General features: G+C 44.4%; 1 protein-coding gene across 1 annotated transcript in view; it reads right to left on the bottom strand.

Annotated features, from left to right (window-relative positions):
* The window catches only part of abcc12 (ATP-binding cassette, sub-family C (CFTR/MRP), member 12), a 124469-nt gene that overhangs the window by 86600 nt on the left and 20961 nt on the right, over positions 1-16908 (bottom strand). The window contains exon 6 of the mRNA XM_078544329.1: positions 14343-14516. Within this exon, the coding sequence (XP_078400455.1) occupies positions 14343-14516 (174 nt within the window). The remainder of the gene's footprint in view (positions 1-14342; positions 14517-16908) is intronic.

Here is a 16908-nt window from a genome sequence, read left to right as displayed (position 1 = left end):
AAGAAACTGTCCTGAAAACACTCTGTGAGCTCATCATCCAGGCTACCTTTGCCAATCTGATTTGTCCAATCTATATGTAGATTAAAATCACCCATGATTATCGCTGTACCTTTCTCACAAGCCCCTATTATTTCTTCCTGTATATCACATCCTACAGTGTGGTTACTGTTAGGAAGCCCATAACCCATTCCCACAAGTGACTTCTTACCTTTACTTTTTCTCATCTCTACCTAAACTGATACAACATCTTGATCTCCAGAACTAAGGTCATCTCTTTCTATTGTATCAATGTCATCCTTAATTAACAGAGCTAGCCCTCCACCTTTTCCTAGCTTCCTGTCCTTCCTAAATATCATGAGCCCATGAATATTCAGGTCCCAGTCTTTGGCGTCCTGCGGCCATGCCTCTGTAAGGGCTATCAGATCATACATATTTATTTCTACTTGTGCTGTCAATTCATCTGTTTTGTAACAAATGCTATGTGCATTCAGATACAGAGCCTTTTGGTTCTTTTTTTTAACCTTTTTTATAACCTCTAACCTTATTTACTGGTGCACTCTTAGGTTTGTACGGTCTGTCCTTTCTTGCCGTGCTCTGGTCATCATTTCCTTTATTCCTACCTTGCTCTTTTGCCTTCTCTTCTCTATTTAATTTATCACATCTTCTCAAACTTGATCCCTTGCCCCCACTATTTAGTTTAAAGCCCTCTCTAGTTCCCTAATTATTCAACTCACCAGAACACACATCATAGCATGGTTCAGGTGAAGACCGTTCTAACAGTACAGCTCCCACTTTCCTCAGCCCTGGTGCCAGTGCCCCATGAATCGAAACCCATTTTTCCCACACTGATCTTTGAGCCACGCATTTAACTTTCTAACCTGATTTAACCTATGCAAATTTACTCGTGGTTTAGGCAGTAATCCAGGGATTATTACCTTTGTGGTTCTGCTTTTTAATGTAGTGCCTAACTGCTCACACTCCCTACACAAACTGGAGGAACAGCAGCTCATCTTCCGACTAGGCACTTTACAGCCTTCTGGACTGAATATTGAATTCAACAATTTTAGATCATGAACTCTCTCCTCCATCCCCACCCCCTTTCTGATTCTCCCCTGCCTTTTTTTTCCAATAATTTATATAGATTTTTCTTTTCCCACCTATTTCCTTTATTTTTAAATGTATTTCCGTCCATTGTTTTATCTCTACCTTTTAGCCCATTTCGATTCCTTCACCCCACCACACCCCCACTAGGGCTATCTGTACCTTGCTTGTCTTGCTTTCTACCCTTAATTAACACATTCCTTAGATAATATCACCACCTTCAACACCTCTTTAACCTTTTGTCTATGACATCTTTTGGCTATCTCCACCTATCACTGGCCCTCTATCCAGCTCTACCCTCTCCCCACCTTAAACCAGCTTATATTTCACCTCTTTTCTATATTTACTTATTTCTGTTGAAGAGTCATACGGACTCGAAACATTAACTGTGTTCCTCTCCGCAGATGTCTTGAACCCTGGTAATGGGTACGCAACACAGCTGTCTGGACTCCAGCTCTCGCTTACAGAGAACTGTGTCTATCTCCCTGACTATACTGTCCCCAACTATACATTCCTGATAATTCCCGCTGCTTGAATGGCTTCCTGTACCATGGTGCCAAGGTCAGTTTGCTCATCCACCCTGCGGCCAGCACTTTCATCCATACAGGTTGCAAGAACATCGAAACTGTTAGACAATTGCAAAGGTTAAGGTTCTTCCGCTTCTACCTTCTGGGTTTCTAAACCTGCCTCACTTGCAGCTACACCCTCCAGTCCCTGACCACTGTCCAAATCAGAAGACCCTATCCTAAGGAGGTTGACTGCTTCCTGGTACAAAGTGTCCAGGTAACTTTATCTCTCCCTGATGCATCGCAGTGTCTGCAACTCGGCCTTCAGCTCTGATCCAAATGTGCTCAATCCGCAGACACTTAGTGCAGACGTGTTTGCCCTGGATCACCCCGGCGTCTAAATATCCCACATTTTGCAGTTGCAACACATCACCTGCCCTGCCATTTTTATTATGTGTTAATTAATTTATTCTTAATTTATTTATAATTAATGAACACTGCTACTCCCAATAAATTTTACCAATGCCAGTAAACCTTACTACAACAAATAAAATCTTACAATTACTCATAAATTGCACACATTTTGAAGATAAACGAGCCAAATTGTCACCAACCAAGTTTTCCTGTGATGTCAAACTTTTAATTTCTCTCTGAGTGCGGCTGCTTCTCTCTGGATCCAGACTGGACTGGATTGGATAGCTCTGCTAGGTGGTGTTTCTGCCTCCGGGTCCTCTTTTTGCCTGTATGGATGACAGTCATATACCCAAAGATCTTCTGTACAGTGAACTGCCACTGGGTCTCAAGCTTTTGGACATCCATACCTCCACTACAAGGACACCTTCAGGCGAGATATGAAGCTGGCAGACATTGACATTGGCAATTGGAAGATAGTCGCCGACAGCCATGACATCTGGAGGCTGGTTGTTTGGAAGGGCAATGAAAGAGATGAGCAAATACAAAGAGCTTAGCGGCTGAGAAGAGGGCCCAGAGAAAACCGAGGCCAGTGAATTGGACACCTCCTCAGCCCACTGTCATCCTCTGCAGCAAATGCGGCTGAGACTGCCATGCAGGGTGGAGTTCCTTAGCCACACCAGGCGATACTTAACACAGAGTTGGCCACCACAGTGCAAAACCATCATCTGTCGAGACTGAAGACTGCCACCATAACATGATGTAGCCAACCTAAACTTCAATGAAGTACTCAATACAGTCCTTTGTGAAAGGCTACTATATAAACTAAAGGGAATGTGTATCTTCGGTAAAAATGTGATGGTGAATAAGTTATAGCTTGAAAGAGTAACGCTGGGCTGGTGATATGCAATGCATGAATTGGCACAAAGATCCGCTGATGCTTCTTTGATGATTTTTGATCAATGTAAATGATTTGTATTCAGAAACTCAATAGAAGATCGACAAGTTCACATGTGATACTAAACTAGTGGGAGGGATAATTCAGCCTGATTAAGCAACTGGTGAATTACAAAAGGGCCTAGGCAATATTTTCAGATAGAAAGAACTATGAAAGATGAAATTCGATATAGATTAATATGTCTTACAGTTTGGAAGAAAAATAGGCTACATACCTTAAAGAATAGCATTAAAATAGTTAGAGAAGTGGTTGAACAGAATTTGAGACTAACGGATGACTGATTATGCAGCTTTTAAGATGGCCCTTACTGGCCCATCCCTAATTGCCCTTGGGAAAGTGGTGTTGAGTTGCTGCAGTCCATGTGGTGTAGGTACAACTCCAGTTTTTTTAGGAAGTGGGTTTCAGGATTTTGATCCAGCGACAGTGAAGGAATAGTGATATAGTTCCAAGTCAGGATGGTGTGTGGCTTGGACGGGAACTGCAGGTGATGGTGTTTCTATGTGTCTGTTGCCCTTGTCCCGCTAGGTGGTAGAGGTCATGTGTTTGAATGGTTCTGTTGAAGGAGCCTTGGTGAGTTGCTGCAGTGCATTTTGCAGGTAGTACTCACTGCTGCCAGTGTGTGTTGGTGGTGGAGGCAGTGAATGTTTAAGGTAATGGATGGGGTGCCAATCATGCGGGCTGCTTTGTCCTGGATGGTGTCAAGCTTGTTGAGTGTTGTTGGAGCTGCTCTCATCCAGGCAAGTGGAGAGTATTCCATCACACTCCTGACTTGTGCCTTGTAGATGGTAGACAGGCTTTGGGGATTCAGGAGGTAAATTACTTGCTGCAGAATTCCTAGCTTCTGACCTGCTCTTGTAGAAGTAATAAAGCAAAGAGAATGTTGAATTATATTGTCAAATCAGAAGAGTTTAAGCTTGAGGCCTTTACTTGAAGCTGTAAATGCTCTGGTTTAGGCTATATCCTGACTGCTACATTAAGTTCTGAAGACGAATTTTCGTCTGGGCTCGGGAGAACCCGACCTGCTCACTTTCGCGGCTTGCAAAATGCATACTCCCCCCCATATGTGACTTTACAAAGGATTTTGTCTTAGCACACAGGTTTGCAGTGTATTTGGCGAATTGTGATGGAATGTGTGGAGAATGTTGGTGCAGAAGCGGGGTAGGTAGAAGGCCCACCTTGGTTCTCCAACACAGCAACTCAGCTCCCAACACTGTTAAAAGCCCCCTAAACCTCACCCTTCGCCCCCACCCAACCCATGCTTCTCCATACCATCTCATATACCCCCATTCCTCCTCACTATCCCCATGCCACCCCAACGCACCTCCATGCCATCATATGTCTTTCATAACCACTCACTCGGTTTGCACTATGTACAGTTCTCAGGACCCATGCAATAGCAAAGGGGATTATTTTACAATCATTGAAAAACCATTAAATCTCTAACAATCTAAGAAAACCCTGTGTTCAAACTCACTATCATTGATACTGGACCAAAAGGGCCAAGGGAAAAAAAGTTGTAATTCCTTAGGTGCCTATTAGGGTTGTAAACAAACAAGAAACCACATAAAAGACGTAATTGGCTTTTATACGCTCATAAAAGTTTCAACAGTTCTTGTATCAATAAGACCACCTGCTGAGCTGAAACTTTTGAAACCCAGCCAAGTATTCATAAGGGAACAACTAAGATAACAAAAGCTTCCAGCTGCACTGACAGAACAGATATCTATTTCCATTTCAAAGCAGAGTGTTTGTCAATCAATGGAGGGGCAGCAGAAGCAAACCATTTTTTCTGTCTTCAGAAGCAGGGTTTTTATTTAAAAACAGCCAGATCTGCCAGTCCAATTAAATCAGAACACAAAATCATGACATCACAGAACATTTTGTTTTACATTTTTTAATACATTATGGCACTTTCTCCATTGGAAAAGTGCTGTAATGCATGTGAACAATTATACAATGCTGGTCAATGTAAAGGTCAACTTACCTTTGCAGGACAGTTCCCTATAATGAATCATTGCATTAAAAACACATCTAGATTGTAATACAGTACCTAATAACAACATCTGAAGGTGTCAAAATGTTTTACACTTACCTTCCAGAATGTTTGCAACTCCACAGCAGGCTTTCCATTTTATTCATGAACTCCTAAACCTAGTATGCATTTAATGGGATTCCAAAACCCACACCACCAGATGAGAATGCCACGTGGGAGGAAATCTGATTTTCATCCCCCATTTAAAATGGAGAACCCGACCTCAGCGGGGGCGGGTGTGCCTCTTGTGCACTAGGCATTCTTAATTTGCATAAAAGGCAGAGGAAAATGGTGTGAGGTCTGGAATCCAGTGGAAAATCAGATTTCCTCCAAAAAAAAATCAAAGTGTGGCCATTTGCGCATCGAATGCACCTCCACACACAAGGAACACATTCAAACCCTTGAAGTGGTGCCAAGAAGGACAAGTTATGAGGAAATGTTAGAAAGGTGTGTGACAGGGGATTTTCTAGAAGAATATAAATAATACAGAAAGGGTTAATTTCAAACACTATTTCAAATTAAACTGCAGTAAATGAAGGCATAGGTACAAACTGGTAAATGAAGAGTTCAGGAAATACTTCTGCACTCAAACAATGTTTCATACCAGGATGATTGTGGAGACAAAAACACCAGAGTTATTCAAAAGGCAGCAGGGTGCTTTAATGTGGTAAATTTATGAAAGAATGAGCTGGATGGTCTGGCCACCCTGCCATGTCCCCTACCTCTGTCTTTACCTTTCTGCCCTTTGTGAGCGGAGTAATAAGAAAAAGTGGACTTATGCTGGTTAATATATTTTATATCCAAATTTTGCTCAGGACAATTCAGAGAATGAAAAGTTTGAATAGTCCCTTTAATCATATCTTTTGGAAACATCTCAAAGTAGTTTGAAGCGTTATTAGGTCGGTAAATATGACAGCATTTATGTAAGTAAGATTCCATGACCAACAGTGAGAAGGAATCTGTTTTTCATGGTGTAAATTGTGTGAAAAGTGTTGACCAGGATACTAGGAGAACTAATTCCGTTTCTTCAAACAAAACTGTAAGACTTTTGATATACAACCAAACAAGTTGACAGACTCAGGCCTGAATTTTCACACAGATAAAGAGGCTCGCCATTTTTGCTGCTGGGGGGTGGGGGGGGTAGGCATGGTGGTGATGGGGACAGGTTATAAATTGCACATCTGTGCTTCAAGGAGGCAGCTGCCCATATAAATCAGCAGATGGACATGGGCAGATGCCTCCACTTATGTATGATTTTAGCGAGGTCAGCACCTGAAACCCAAAGTGTGTAAATTAGACCTGGTAGGAGCAGGCCTGAAACTTGTGGACTCATTTGGATAGCCTTTTGGAGAGGTAAGGTACTCCTTTGGATATGGTTCCAGGGCACCTTCGGGAGAAGCATGGTACCCTTTGGAAGAGGTAAGGCATCCTTTGGGATAGGTCAGGTGCCCTTTGGGATTGTTAAGAGTAGACATGATTGTGTGTAAAAAGTGCATAAATTCATTGGAACTGTCTTGCTGTAAAAGAACCGTCAAGCTGTCAAAAAACTATCAAGCTGTCAAAGGACTATCAAAGTTGTCAAAGAACTATCAAAACTCATTGGGATTGTCAAAACTCATTACAACTGTGTTATGATCCAGTTAGGGACCAGTAACTTTTCGTTTAAAGCAGTCAAAGTTTGAAATCCCAGTTACTCACTAGGTGAATAAAGTCACAGTATCCCATGGTTTCAAGTAAACAAAATGAACTAAAGAAAGTCAGAAAAGTAAAACAAGCTATAATATCTATTTTACACTCAAGTATTCAGAATTAACCTGAGGTAGATATGATTTAACAGACAAACTATGGTCGTACATACCACACTGCACATTAAATAACAGATGCAACCAAAAACAGATCCCATGGATTTCTCAGCAACTCACCAAGATGTCAGTGATCTCTATGAGGCACAAAATCTCATTAAAACTCTGTCTCCCTCATGAGGGATTTGAACTCCTCACTTTGGAAGATCTAGCCTCTGAATTCCCTCAGGGGGAGGTGATGGCATTGTGATATTGTCACTGGACTAATAATCCAGAGACCCAGGGTAATGCTCTGGGGACCTGAGTTTGAATCCCTCCATGGCAGATAGTGGAATTTGAATTCAATAAAAATCTGGAATTAAAAGTCTGATGATGACCATGAATGCTGAATGTTGTAAAAACCCATCTGGTTTGCTAATGTCATAACCTGGTCTGACCTACATGTGACTCCAGATCCACAGCAATGTGACTGACTCTTACATGCCCTCTGAAATGGCCTAGCAAGGGCCTAGCAAGCCACTCAGTTGTAACAAACCACTGCAAAGTCATAAAAAAGGAATGAAACCGGACGGACCACCCGGCATCGACCTAGGTACTGGAAACGCAATCTCAGCCCTATCAACACTGCAAAGTCCTCCTTACTATCTAGGGGCTGGTGCCAAAATTGGGAGAGCTGTCTCATAGACTAGTTAAGCAACAGCCTGACATAGTCATCCTGAAGAAATCATACCTAACAGATAATGTCCCAGGCACCACCATCACCATCCCTGGGTATGTCCTGTCCCACCGGCAGGACAGACCCAGCAGAGGTGGTGGCACAGTGGTATACAGTCGGGAGGAAGTTGTCCTGAGAGTCCTCAACATCAACTCTGGGCCCCATGATGTCTCATGGCATCAAACATGGACAAGGAAACCTTCTGCTGATTATCACATACCACCCTCCCTCAGCTGCTGAATCAGTGCTCCTCCAAGTTGAACACCACTTGGAAGAAGCACTGAGGGTGACAAGGGCGCAGCATCATAGGTCCCCAGCATTGTAAGTGCCAGTTTTCAACCAATTCGATTCACTCCACATGATATCAAGAAACGGCTGAAAGCACTGGATAGTGCAAAGGCTATGGGCCTGACAATATTCCGGCAATAATACTAAAGACTTGTGCTCCAGAACTTGCCGTGCCCCTAGCCAAGCTGTTCCAGTATAGCTACAACACTGGCATCTACCTGGCTATGTGGAAAATTGCCTGGGTATATCCTGTACACAAAAAGCAGGACAAACCCAACCCAGCCAATTACCGCCCCATCAGTCTACTCTCCATCATCAGTAAAGTAATGGAAGGGGATCATCAACAGTGCTATCAAGTGGCACTTGCTTAGCAATAACCTGCTCACTGACACCCATTTTGGGTTCTGCCAGGGCCATTCAGCTCCTGACCTCATTGCAGCCTTGGTTCAAACATGGACAAAAGAGCTGAACTCCAGAGGTGAGGTGAGAATAACTGCCCTTGACGTCAAGGCCACATTTGACAGAGTGTGGCATCAAGGAGCCCTAGCAAAACTGGAGTCAATGGCAATCAGGGGGAAAACTGTCTAATGGTTGGAGTCATACCTAGCACATAGGAAGATGGTTGTGGTTGTTGGAGGTCAGTCATCCCAACTCCAGGGCATCACCGCAGGAGTTCCTCAGGGTAGTGTCCTCAGCTCAACCATCCTCAGCTGCTTCATCAATTACCTTCCTTCCATCAAAAGGTCAGAAATGGGGATGTTTGCTGATGATTGCATGATCACGACTCCTCAGATAGACTCCTCCTGAAGCAGTCTGTGTCCAAATGCAGCAAGAACTGGACAATATCCAGGCTTGGGCTGACAAGTGGCAAGTAACATTTGTGCCACACAAGTGTCAGGCAATGACCATCTGCAACAAGAGAGAATCCAACCATCACCCCTTGATGTTCAATGGCGTTACCATCATTGAATCCGCCACTATCAACATCCTGGGGGTTACCATTGACCAGACACTCAACCAGACTAGCCATATAAATACTGTGGCTACAAGAGCAGGTCAGGGGCTAGGAATCATGTGATAAAAACAAAAAGCTAAAAGCTACTGCGGATGCTGGAAATCCAAAACAAAAACAGAATTACCTGGAAAAACTCAGCAGGTCTAGCAGCATCGGTGGAGAAGAAAACAATTGACGTTTCGAGTCCTCATGACCCTTCGGCAGAACTGAAGTATAGTTAGGAGAGAGGTGAAATATAAGCTGGTCTAAGGTGGGGGGCGGGGGGAGAGAGAAGTTGAGGGTGGGGTGGTTGTGGGGACAAGCAAGCAGTGATAGGAGCAGATAATCAAAAGATGTCACAGACAAAAGGATCAAAGAGATATTGAAGGTGGTGATATTATCTAAGAAAAGTGCTAATGGATGGCAGGATACTCAAGGTACAGCTCTAATTGGGATGGGGTGGAAAGACTAACAAAGTATTAGTTGTAAGATCTAAAGTTATTGAATTCAATATTCAGCCCGGAAGGCTGTAAAGTGCCTAGTCGGAAGATGAGGTGCTGTTCCTCCAGTTTGCGTTGGGCTTCACTGGAACAATGCAGCAAGCCAAGGACAGACATGTGGGCAAGAGAACAGGGTGGAGTGTTAAAATGGCAAGCGACAGGGAGGTTTGAGTCTTTCTTGCGGACAGACAGCAGGTGTTCTGCAAAGCGGTCACCCAGTTTGCGTTTGGTCTCTCCAATGTAGAAGAGACCGCATTGGGAGCAACGAATGCAGTAGACTAAGTTAGGGGAAATGCAAGTGAAATGCTGCTTCACTTGAAAGGAGTGTTTGGGCCCTTGGACAGTGAGGAGAGAGGAAGTGAAGGGGCAGGTGTTGCATCTTCTGCGTGGGCATGGGGAGGTGCCATAGGTGGGAGTTGAGGAGTACGGGGTGATGGAGGAGTGGACCAGGGTGTCCCGGAGGGAACGATCCCTACGGAATGCCGCCAGGGGGGGTGAAGGGAAGATGTGTTTGGTGGTGGCATCATGCTGAAGTTGGCAGAAATGGCGGAGGATGATCCTTTGAATGCGGAGGCTGGTGTGCTGATAAGTGAGGACAAGGGGGACCCTATCATGTTTCCGGGAGGGAGGAGAAGGTGTGAGGGCGGATGAGCGGGATATGGGCCGGACACGGTTGAGGGCCCTGTTAACGACCGTGGGTGGAAAACCTCGGTTAAGGAAGAAGGGGGACATGTCTGAGGAGCTGTTTTTGAAGGTAGCGTCATCAGAACAGATGCGACGGAGGCGAAGGAACTGAGAGAATGGGGGTCCCCCTTGTCCTCACTTATCACCCCACCAGCCTCCGCATTCAAAGGATCATCCTCCGCCATTTCCGCCAACTCCAGCATGATGCCACAACCAAACACATCTTCCCTTCACCCCCCCTGGCGGCATTCCGTAGGGATCGTTCCCTCCGGGACACCCTGGTCCGCTCCTCCATCACCCCCAACTCCTCAACCCCCACCTATGGCACCTCCCCATGCCCACGCAGAAGATGCAACACCTGCCCCTTCACTTCCTCTCTCCTCACTGTCCAAGGGCCCAAACACTCCTTTCAAGTGAAGCAGCATTTCACTTGCATTTCCCCTAACTTAGTCTACTGCATTCGTTGCTCCCAATGTGGTCTCCTCTACATTGGAGAGACCAAACGCAAACTGGGCGACCGCTTTGCAGAACACCCGCGGTCTGTCCGCAAGAAAGACCCAAACCTCCCTGTCGCCTACCATTTTAACACTCCACCCTGTTCTCTTGCCCACATGTCTGTCCTTGGCTTGCTGCATTGTTCCAGTGAAGCCCAACGCAAACTGGAGGAACAGCACCTCATCTTCCAACTAGGCAGTTTACAGCCTTCCGGGCTGAATATTGAATTCAACAACTTTAGATCTTAAACTCCCCCTCCCCCCATCCCCACCCCGTTTCTTCCCCCTCCCTTTTTTTTTCTTCTTTTTTTTTCAATAATTTATATAGATTCTTCTTTTCCCACCTATTTCCATTATTTTTAAATCTACAACCAATACTTTGTTAGTCTTTCCACCCCACCCCCACTAGAGCTGTACCTTGAGTATCCTGCCATCCATTCTTAATTAGCACTTTTCTTAGGTAATATCACTACCTTCAACACCTCTTTGATCCTTTTGTCTGTGACATCTTTTGATTATCTGCTCCTATCACTGCTTGCTTGTCCCCACAACCACCCCACCCTCAATTTCTCTCTCCCCCCGCCCCCCACCTTAGACCAGCTTATATTTCACCTCTCTCCTAACTATACTTCAGTTCTGCCGAAGGGTCATGAGGACTCGAAACGTCAACTGTTTTCTTCTCCACCGATGCTGCCAGACCTGCTGAGTTTTTCCAGGTAATTCTGTTTTTGCTAGGAATCATGTGATGAGTAACCCACCTCCTGACTCCCCAAAGCCTGTCCACCATCTACAAAGCACAAGTCAGGAGTGTGATGGAATACTCCCCAATTGCCTGGATGAGTGCAGCTCCCACAGCACTTAAGAAGCTTGACACCGTCCAGGACAAAGCAGCCTACTTAATGGGTACCAAATCCACAAACATTCACTCCCTCCACCACCGATGCACAGTGGCAGCAGTGTGTACCATCCACAAGATGCACAGCAGGAATTCACCAAGGCTCCTTTGACAGCACCTTCTAAACCCACAACCACTACCATCTAGAAGGACAAGGTCAGCAGATAGATGGGAATGCCACCACCTGGAATTTTCCCTCCAAGTCACTCACCACCCTGACTTGGAAATATATCGCCGTGCCTTCACTGTCGCTGGGTCAAAATCCTGGAACTCCCTTCCTAACAGCACTGTGGGTGTACCGACACTGTAGGGACTGCCGTGGTTCAAGAAGGCAGCTCACCACTGCCTTCTCAAGAGCAACTGGGGATGGGCAATTAATGCTGGCCCAGCCAGCAAAGCTCACATCCCATGAATGAATAAAAGAAAAACCACTCGGGCCTGGACTGCCTCAGTGACTACTCACCGCCCAATGATTTAATCTCTTTTCCTGAGATTGTGTTCCACAGAATTCGCAAAGCTGCACTTCTGTCTCGAATTGCTGGAACCCTTCTAACTGTTGCACAGATTGCTAGCTTCACTAAGCTGGCACTGCCCCAGGATTCTCTGAACTCCAGCCTCCTGGCTGCACCAGGCTATAAATGGTTCCCAAGAGTTCTCTGAGCCCTAACCGTCTCTAACATAGAACCAGCAACCTTCATCACTATCTCTGCTCCCCAAGAATTCTCTGAGCCCTAACTCCACTGAACAGCTCCCAGGGCTTCTCTGAGCCTGAACTGCCTGGAGCCTGCTCACAGTAACCAAGTGGGCTGCTTTGTCCTGGACTGTGTCAAGAATCTTCTCAGTATGGAGTCTCTTCCCCTGCTGCAGACAAATTGAAAGCAGAGAACCTTCTTAAGCTCCATCCACCTCCATGATGACGTAGCCTTTCAGGGTTCACTGAATGCTTTTGAACTAATTTAGCTCTTGCCTTCAAAACAAAACATCTCTTTGGACTGTACCTCTTTGCAAGCAGTGTAAACATCTCATCTCTAGTTCTCCAGCTAAGTAATCCCACCTGCTGCTTTAAGGCTCCATTTCTTCCATTTTGACTATTAACCAAACATGGTTAACCTCCTAAATTACTATGTTCTTTTAAGTGTTCTGGAAATCCCTAAAGCCTAGCATTTTAGTTACCTTACCTTCATAACAATAATGTTCTCAGAATTAAACAAATATTAACATGAACCATGAACTAGATATTTTCAACAACTGTCAAAGCTCATTGCAACCGTTAAAGCAGTCAAGGGATTTAACTCTGCTGGGCTTTAAATTTTAAAAAAATGTGTGGAGTTTAAGAAAATCAGTGCCTGTTATTTCACTCTATCTGTTCACATAAGCCTAAGAGCTATGCTTGTAGGATTTGAGCTGCATGACTGATTTTACAACCTAACATTATCACAGCGAGGTGCCTGTTAAGAGAGCAGTTTGATTGACAGCTCCATGTTTATAGAATAGCAATGTTTGTTTTCATAAGAAATTAAGTACTTAAGTGAAATGTTTGTTTCCATAAGAGATTAGTTGAAGCAATTTCAATGGATTGAATTTTTTTTTAACAATGTAAGTAATTTTTACATAGTGACGTCAACAATAGACATATAACTTTATTTTATGTCAGCATGGCTCCTGAAGTTTGCTCATGGTGGATGCTGAATGAGTTGGCATGGAGGGGGTAAGGATAAAGGGTGGTGGGTGGGTGCAAGTGTTGGCATGAATTGGCACTAAATTGGCATTGGGACTGTAAAGGGCCATGGGATGATTGGGGACATGTGTTGGAAAATGAGGTATTACAAGCCATGGGGGTGGGTAGAGGTGAATAGAGTGACTGAGGGAGTATGAGGGGCCATGGGGGGTTTGGGTAGAGGGGCATAGGGTGGCATTGGAGTATGAGGGGCCATCAAGGGTGGATAGAAGGGCATAGGGTAGCACAGGACGAAGGGGCCCTTGGGGTGCAGGGAAGTGTGATGTGGCATAGGTTGGCATGGATGGGGCATGGGCAATGTGTGTGGCGGTGAGAGGGGTGAGGGGTGGAGGGCTGTTTTTTGTTATAATTATTTTTTTAATAACTTCAACAAAGTGCCGGAGCACAGAGGCAAGACTTCCACCCAGCCCGCCTCCTCACCTGGCAGCCTCTGCACTCGTTCCAGGGGTGACGCGTCTGATTTCTAATCCAACCTGCCACTGTCCTCCCCACTGCACGGAATGAAAATCTGACCTTCTGGGCCTCTTTTTCCTGGGTCGGGTTGGCAGAGTAGGGAAATGCCTCAAATCCGGGCCCTGACTGACATGGTCAAGTGGATATAAAAGTTTGAATGCCACTATTTAAATAGCGTGGAGTTCTCTACTTATTCAATTGATTTTGTGGGAGCTTGCAAAAATTGGCTGTCAAACTTGCCTACAAAACAATAGTGATTTCACATTAAGAATAATCCATTGGTTGTAACGCACTTTGGGATGTCCTAAGTATGAGAAGGTGCTAAATAAATGCAAATTCTTTCTTTTAATTTAGGTTATAATTTCAAACTCCTCAAAGAACAAAGAACAAAGAACAAAGAAAAGTACAGCTCAGGAACAGGCCCTTCGGCCCTCCAAGCCTGCGCCGATCATATTGCCTGTCAAACTAAAACATTTTGCACTTCCGGGGTCCGTATCCCTCTATTCCCATCCTATTCATGTATTTCTCAAGCTGCCTCTTAAACACCACTATCGTACCTGCTTCCACCACCTCCTCTGGCAGCGAATTCCAGACATTCACTACCCTCTGCGTAAAAAACTTGCCCCGCACATCTCCTCATTTAAGGATTGAGCAAGCAATCATCTAACTCAAAAATAAGAGTGCTCAAATTTAGCTGACACATATGAACTGCTTGATACGTTAAAATTTATAATCATTGGTTTTGTTGGGCATTTCATTGCAATGTCATACCTGAACAGGTAATAATAAAATATAAGCCACAACTCCCAACAAGGATGTCGGTCCAAGGATAATGTAGGAATATATTGTACAGCTGAACAACAGCACTGGAGTACCAAATATAAAAGGACAAAACAAAGCAGCTTCAAATAGTCGATGACCATCATTTGATAGCAGGTTCACAACCTGTATAAACAAAATAAAATGAATAAGTTAATTCCAAGTCAAATTTTTCACTCTTTGAGCCTGATTTCAAATCAATCTGCATCAAACACTAAAAGGCTGCGAACTTCCCTTTGTGTTCATGCTTTGAATAATGTTGCTTCAGTCACAAATATTGCCAAATTTTCCCCTTTTTTTGCAATACAAAAATTAAATCTGATCCACCAGATCGGTTTAAAAAGGGAAAATTGTTATCATTTTGGGTAGAGACTTTTAGTCCATAAGGTTCAAAAGAGCTGATATCATTTTCATCTTGAAGGTGTCACAGAGAAATGATGAAATGGTTTATGCTCTTGTCATGTATATGGTAGCTTCACAACATACAAGATACATTTAGAAACAAAGCTTAGGAGATACATACCTCTTTAAATGATAATATATTACATATTTGGACGAAATGGTAGCTGCATGTTTAACTTCTTAATTGAACTAATTGCTCTTATAATTTTAAGGTATTTAGAAGTGGCTAATAGTGCTTCCCATATGCAGACCTGGTACTCTACAATCCAGATGTTGTACCTATTCTATATTCTCATCTTTCAGAAAGACTATTACACAATTTCTATTAGTCTGATTAGTGGAGTTAACACAGGGGCTGGATTTTACAGTTTTCAGTGGGTTGAGGGAGGCATGAAAGAAAATGAATGGTCCACTTGCTCCCACCCTCACTGTTTCGGCACAGCGAATCAAGCTTCAGACGGCCAATTAGCTGTCGCCTGGGGCAAAGGCCCGTCGGTGGTGGAGGGAGTGAATATTTAAGGTAGTAGATGGGGTGCCAATAAATGGGCTGCTTTGTCCTGGATGATGTCAAGTTTGTTGACTGTTGTTGGAGCTAAACTCATCCAGGCAAGTGGAGAGTATTCCGTCACACTCCTGATTTGTGTCTTGTAGATGGTGGACAGGCTTTTGGGAATCAGGAGTGAGTTATCCACTGCAAAATTCCCAGCCTCTGACCTCTTGTAGCCACAGTAATTATATGGCTGGTCCAGTTCAGCTCCTGGTCAATAGTAACTCCCAGGATGTTGACAGTGGGGAATGCAGTGATGGTAATGCCATTCAATGTCAAGTGGAGATGGTTAGATTCTCTATTGTTGGAGACGGTAATTGCCTGGCACTTGTGTGGTGCAAATGTTACTTGCCACTTATCAATCCAAGCCTGAATGCTGTTCAGATCTTGCTCCGTATGGATATGAATTGCTTCAGTATATGTGGAGTCATGAATAGTGCTGAACATTGTGCAATAATCAGCGAACATCCTTACTTCTGGCCTTATGATAGAGGGGCGGCAGGGGGGGTGTGGGGGTGGTCATTATTGAATTAGCTAAAGGTGGTTGGGCCTAGTAGTCTTTCCTGAGAAACTCTTGCAGCGATGTCCTGGACTGAGATGATTGACTTCCAGCAATGACAACCATCTTCCTTTGCGCTAGGTATGACTCCAACCAATGGAGACTTTTCCATCTGATTCCCATTGACGTCAGTTTTACTAGGGCTCCTTGATGCCACATTCAGCCAAATGCTGCCTCGATGTCAAGGGCAGCCACTCTCACCTCACCTCAAGAGTTCAGCTCTTTTGTCCATGTTTGGACCAAGACTGCAATGAGGTCTGAAGCTGACTGGCCCTGGCAGAACCCAACTGAGCATCAGTGAGCAGCTCATTGCTGAGTCTGTGCCGCTTGCTAGCACTGTCGACGACCCCTTCCATCACTTTGCTAATGATCGCGAGTAGATTGATGGAGCAGTAATTAGCTGGATTGGATTTGTCCTGCCTTTTATGGACAGGACATAGCTGGGAAATTTTTCATATTGCAAGGTTGATGCCAGCGCTGTAGATTTACTGGGACAGCTTGACTAGAGGTGTGGCTAGTTCTAGAGCACAAGTCTTTAGAATGATTGCTGAAATGTTGTCAGGGCCCATAGTCTTTCCAGTATTCAGTAACTTCAGCCATTTTTTGATATCAAGTGTAGTGAATCAAATTGGCTAAAGACTGACATCTGTGATGCTGGGGACCTCAGGAGAATGCCGAGTTAAATCATCTACTCTGCATTTCTGGCTGGAGATACTTGCAAATTCTTCAGCTTTGTCTTTTGCACTGATAAGCTGGGCTCTCCCATCATTAAGGATGGCAATATTTGTGGACCCTTCTGCTCCTCCAGTTAGCTGTTTAATAGTCCATCACCATTCACAACTGGACATGGCAAGACTGCAGAGCTTAGATCTGACCTGTTGGTTGTGGGATTGCTTAGCTCTGTCTATGCTGCTTCCACTTTTTGGCATGTAAGCACTCTGTGTTGCACCTTCACCAGGTTGGCACTGCAGTTTTAGGTACTTTATGCCATGTGCTGCTCCTGGAATGCC

This window comes from Cetorhinus maximus, chromosome 6, assembly GCF_964194155.1.
Source record: "Cetorhinus maximus chromosome 6, sCetMax3.hap1.1, whole genome shotgun sequence".
Taxonomy (NCBI): domain Eukaryota; kingdom Metazoa; phylum Chordata; class Chondrichthyes; order Lamniformes; family Cetorhinidae; genus Cetorhinus; species Cetorhinus maximus.
This window is presented reverse-complemented; position numbering and strand designations above follow the sequence as displayed.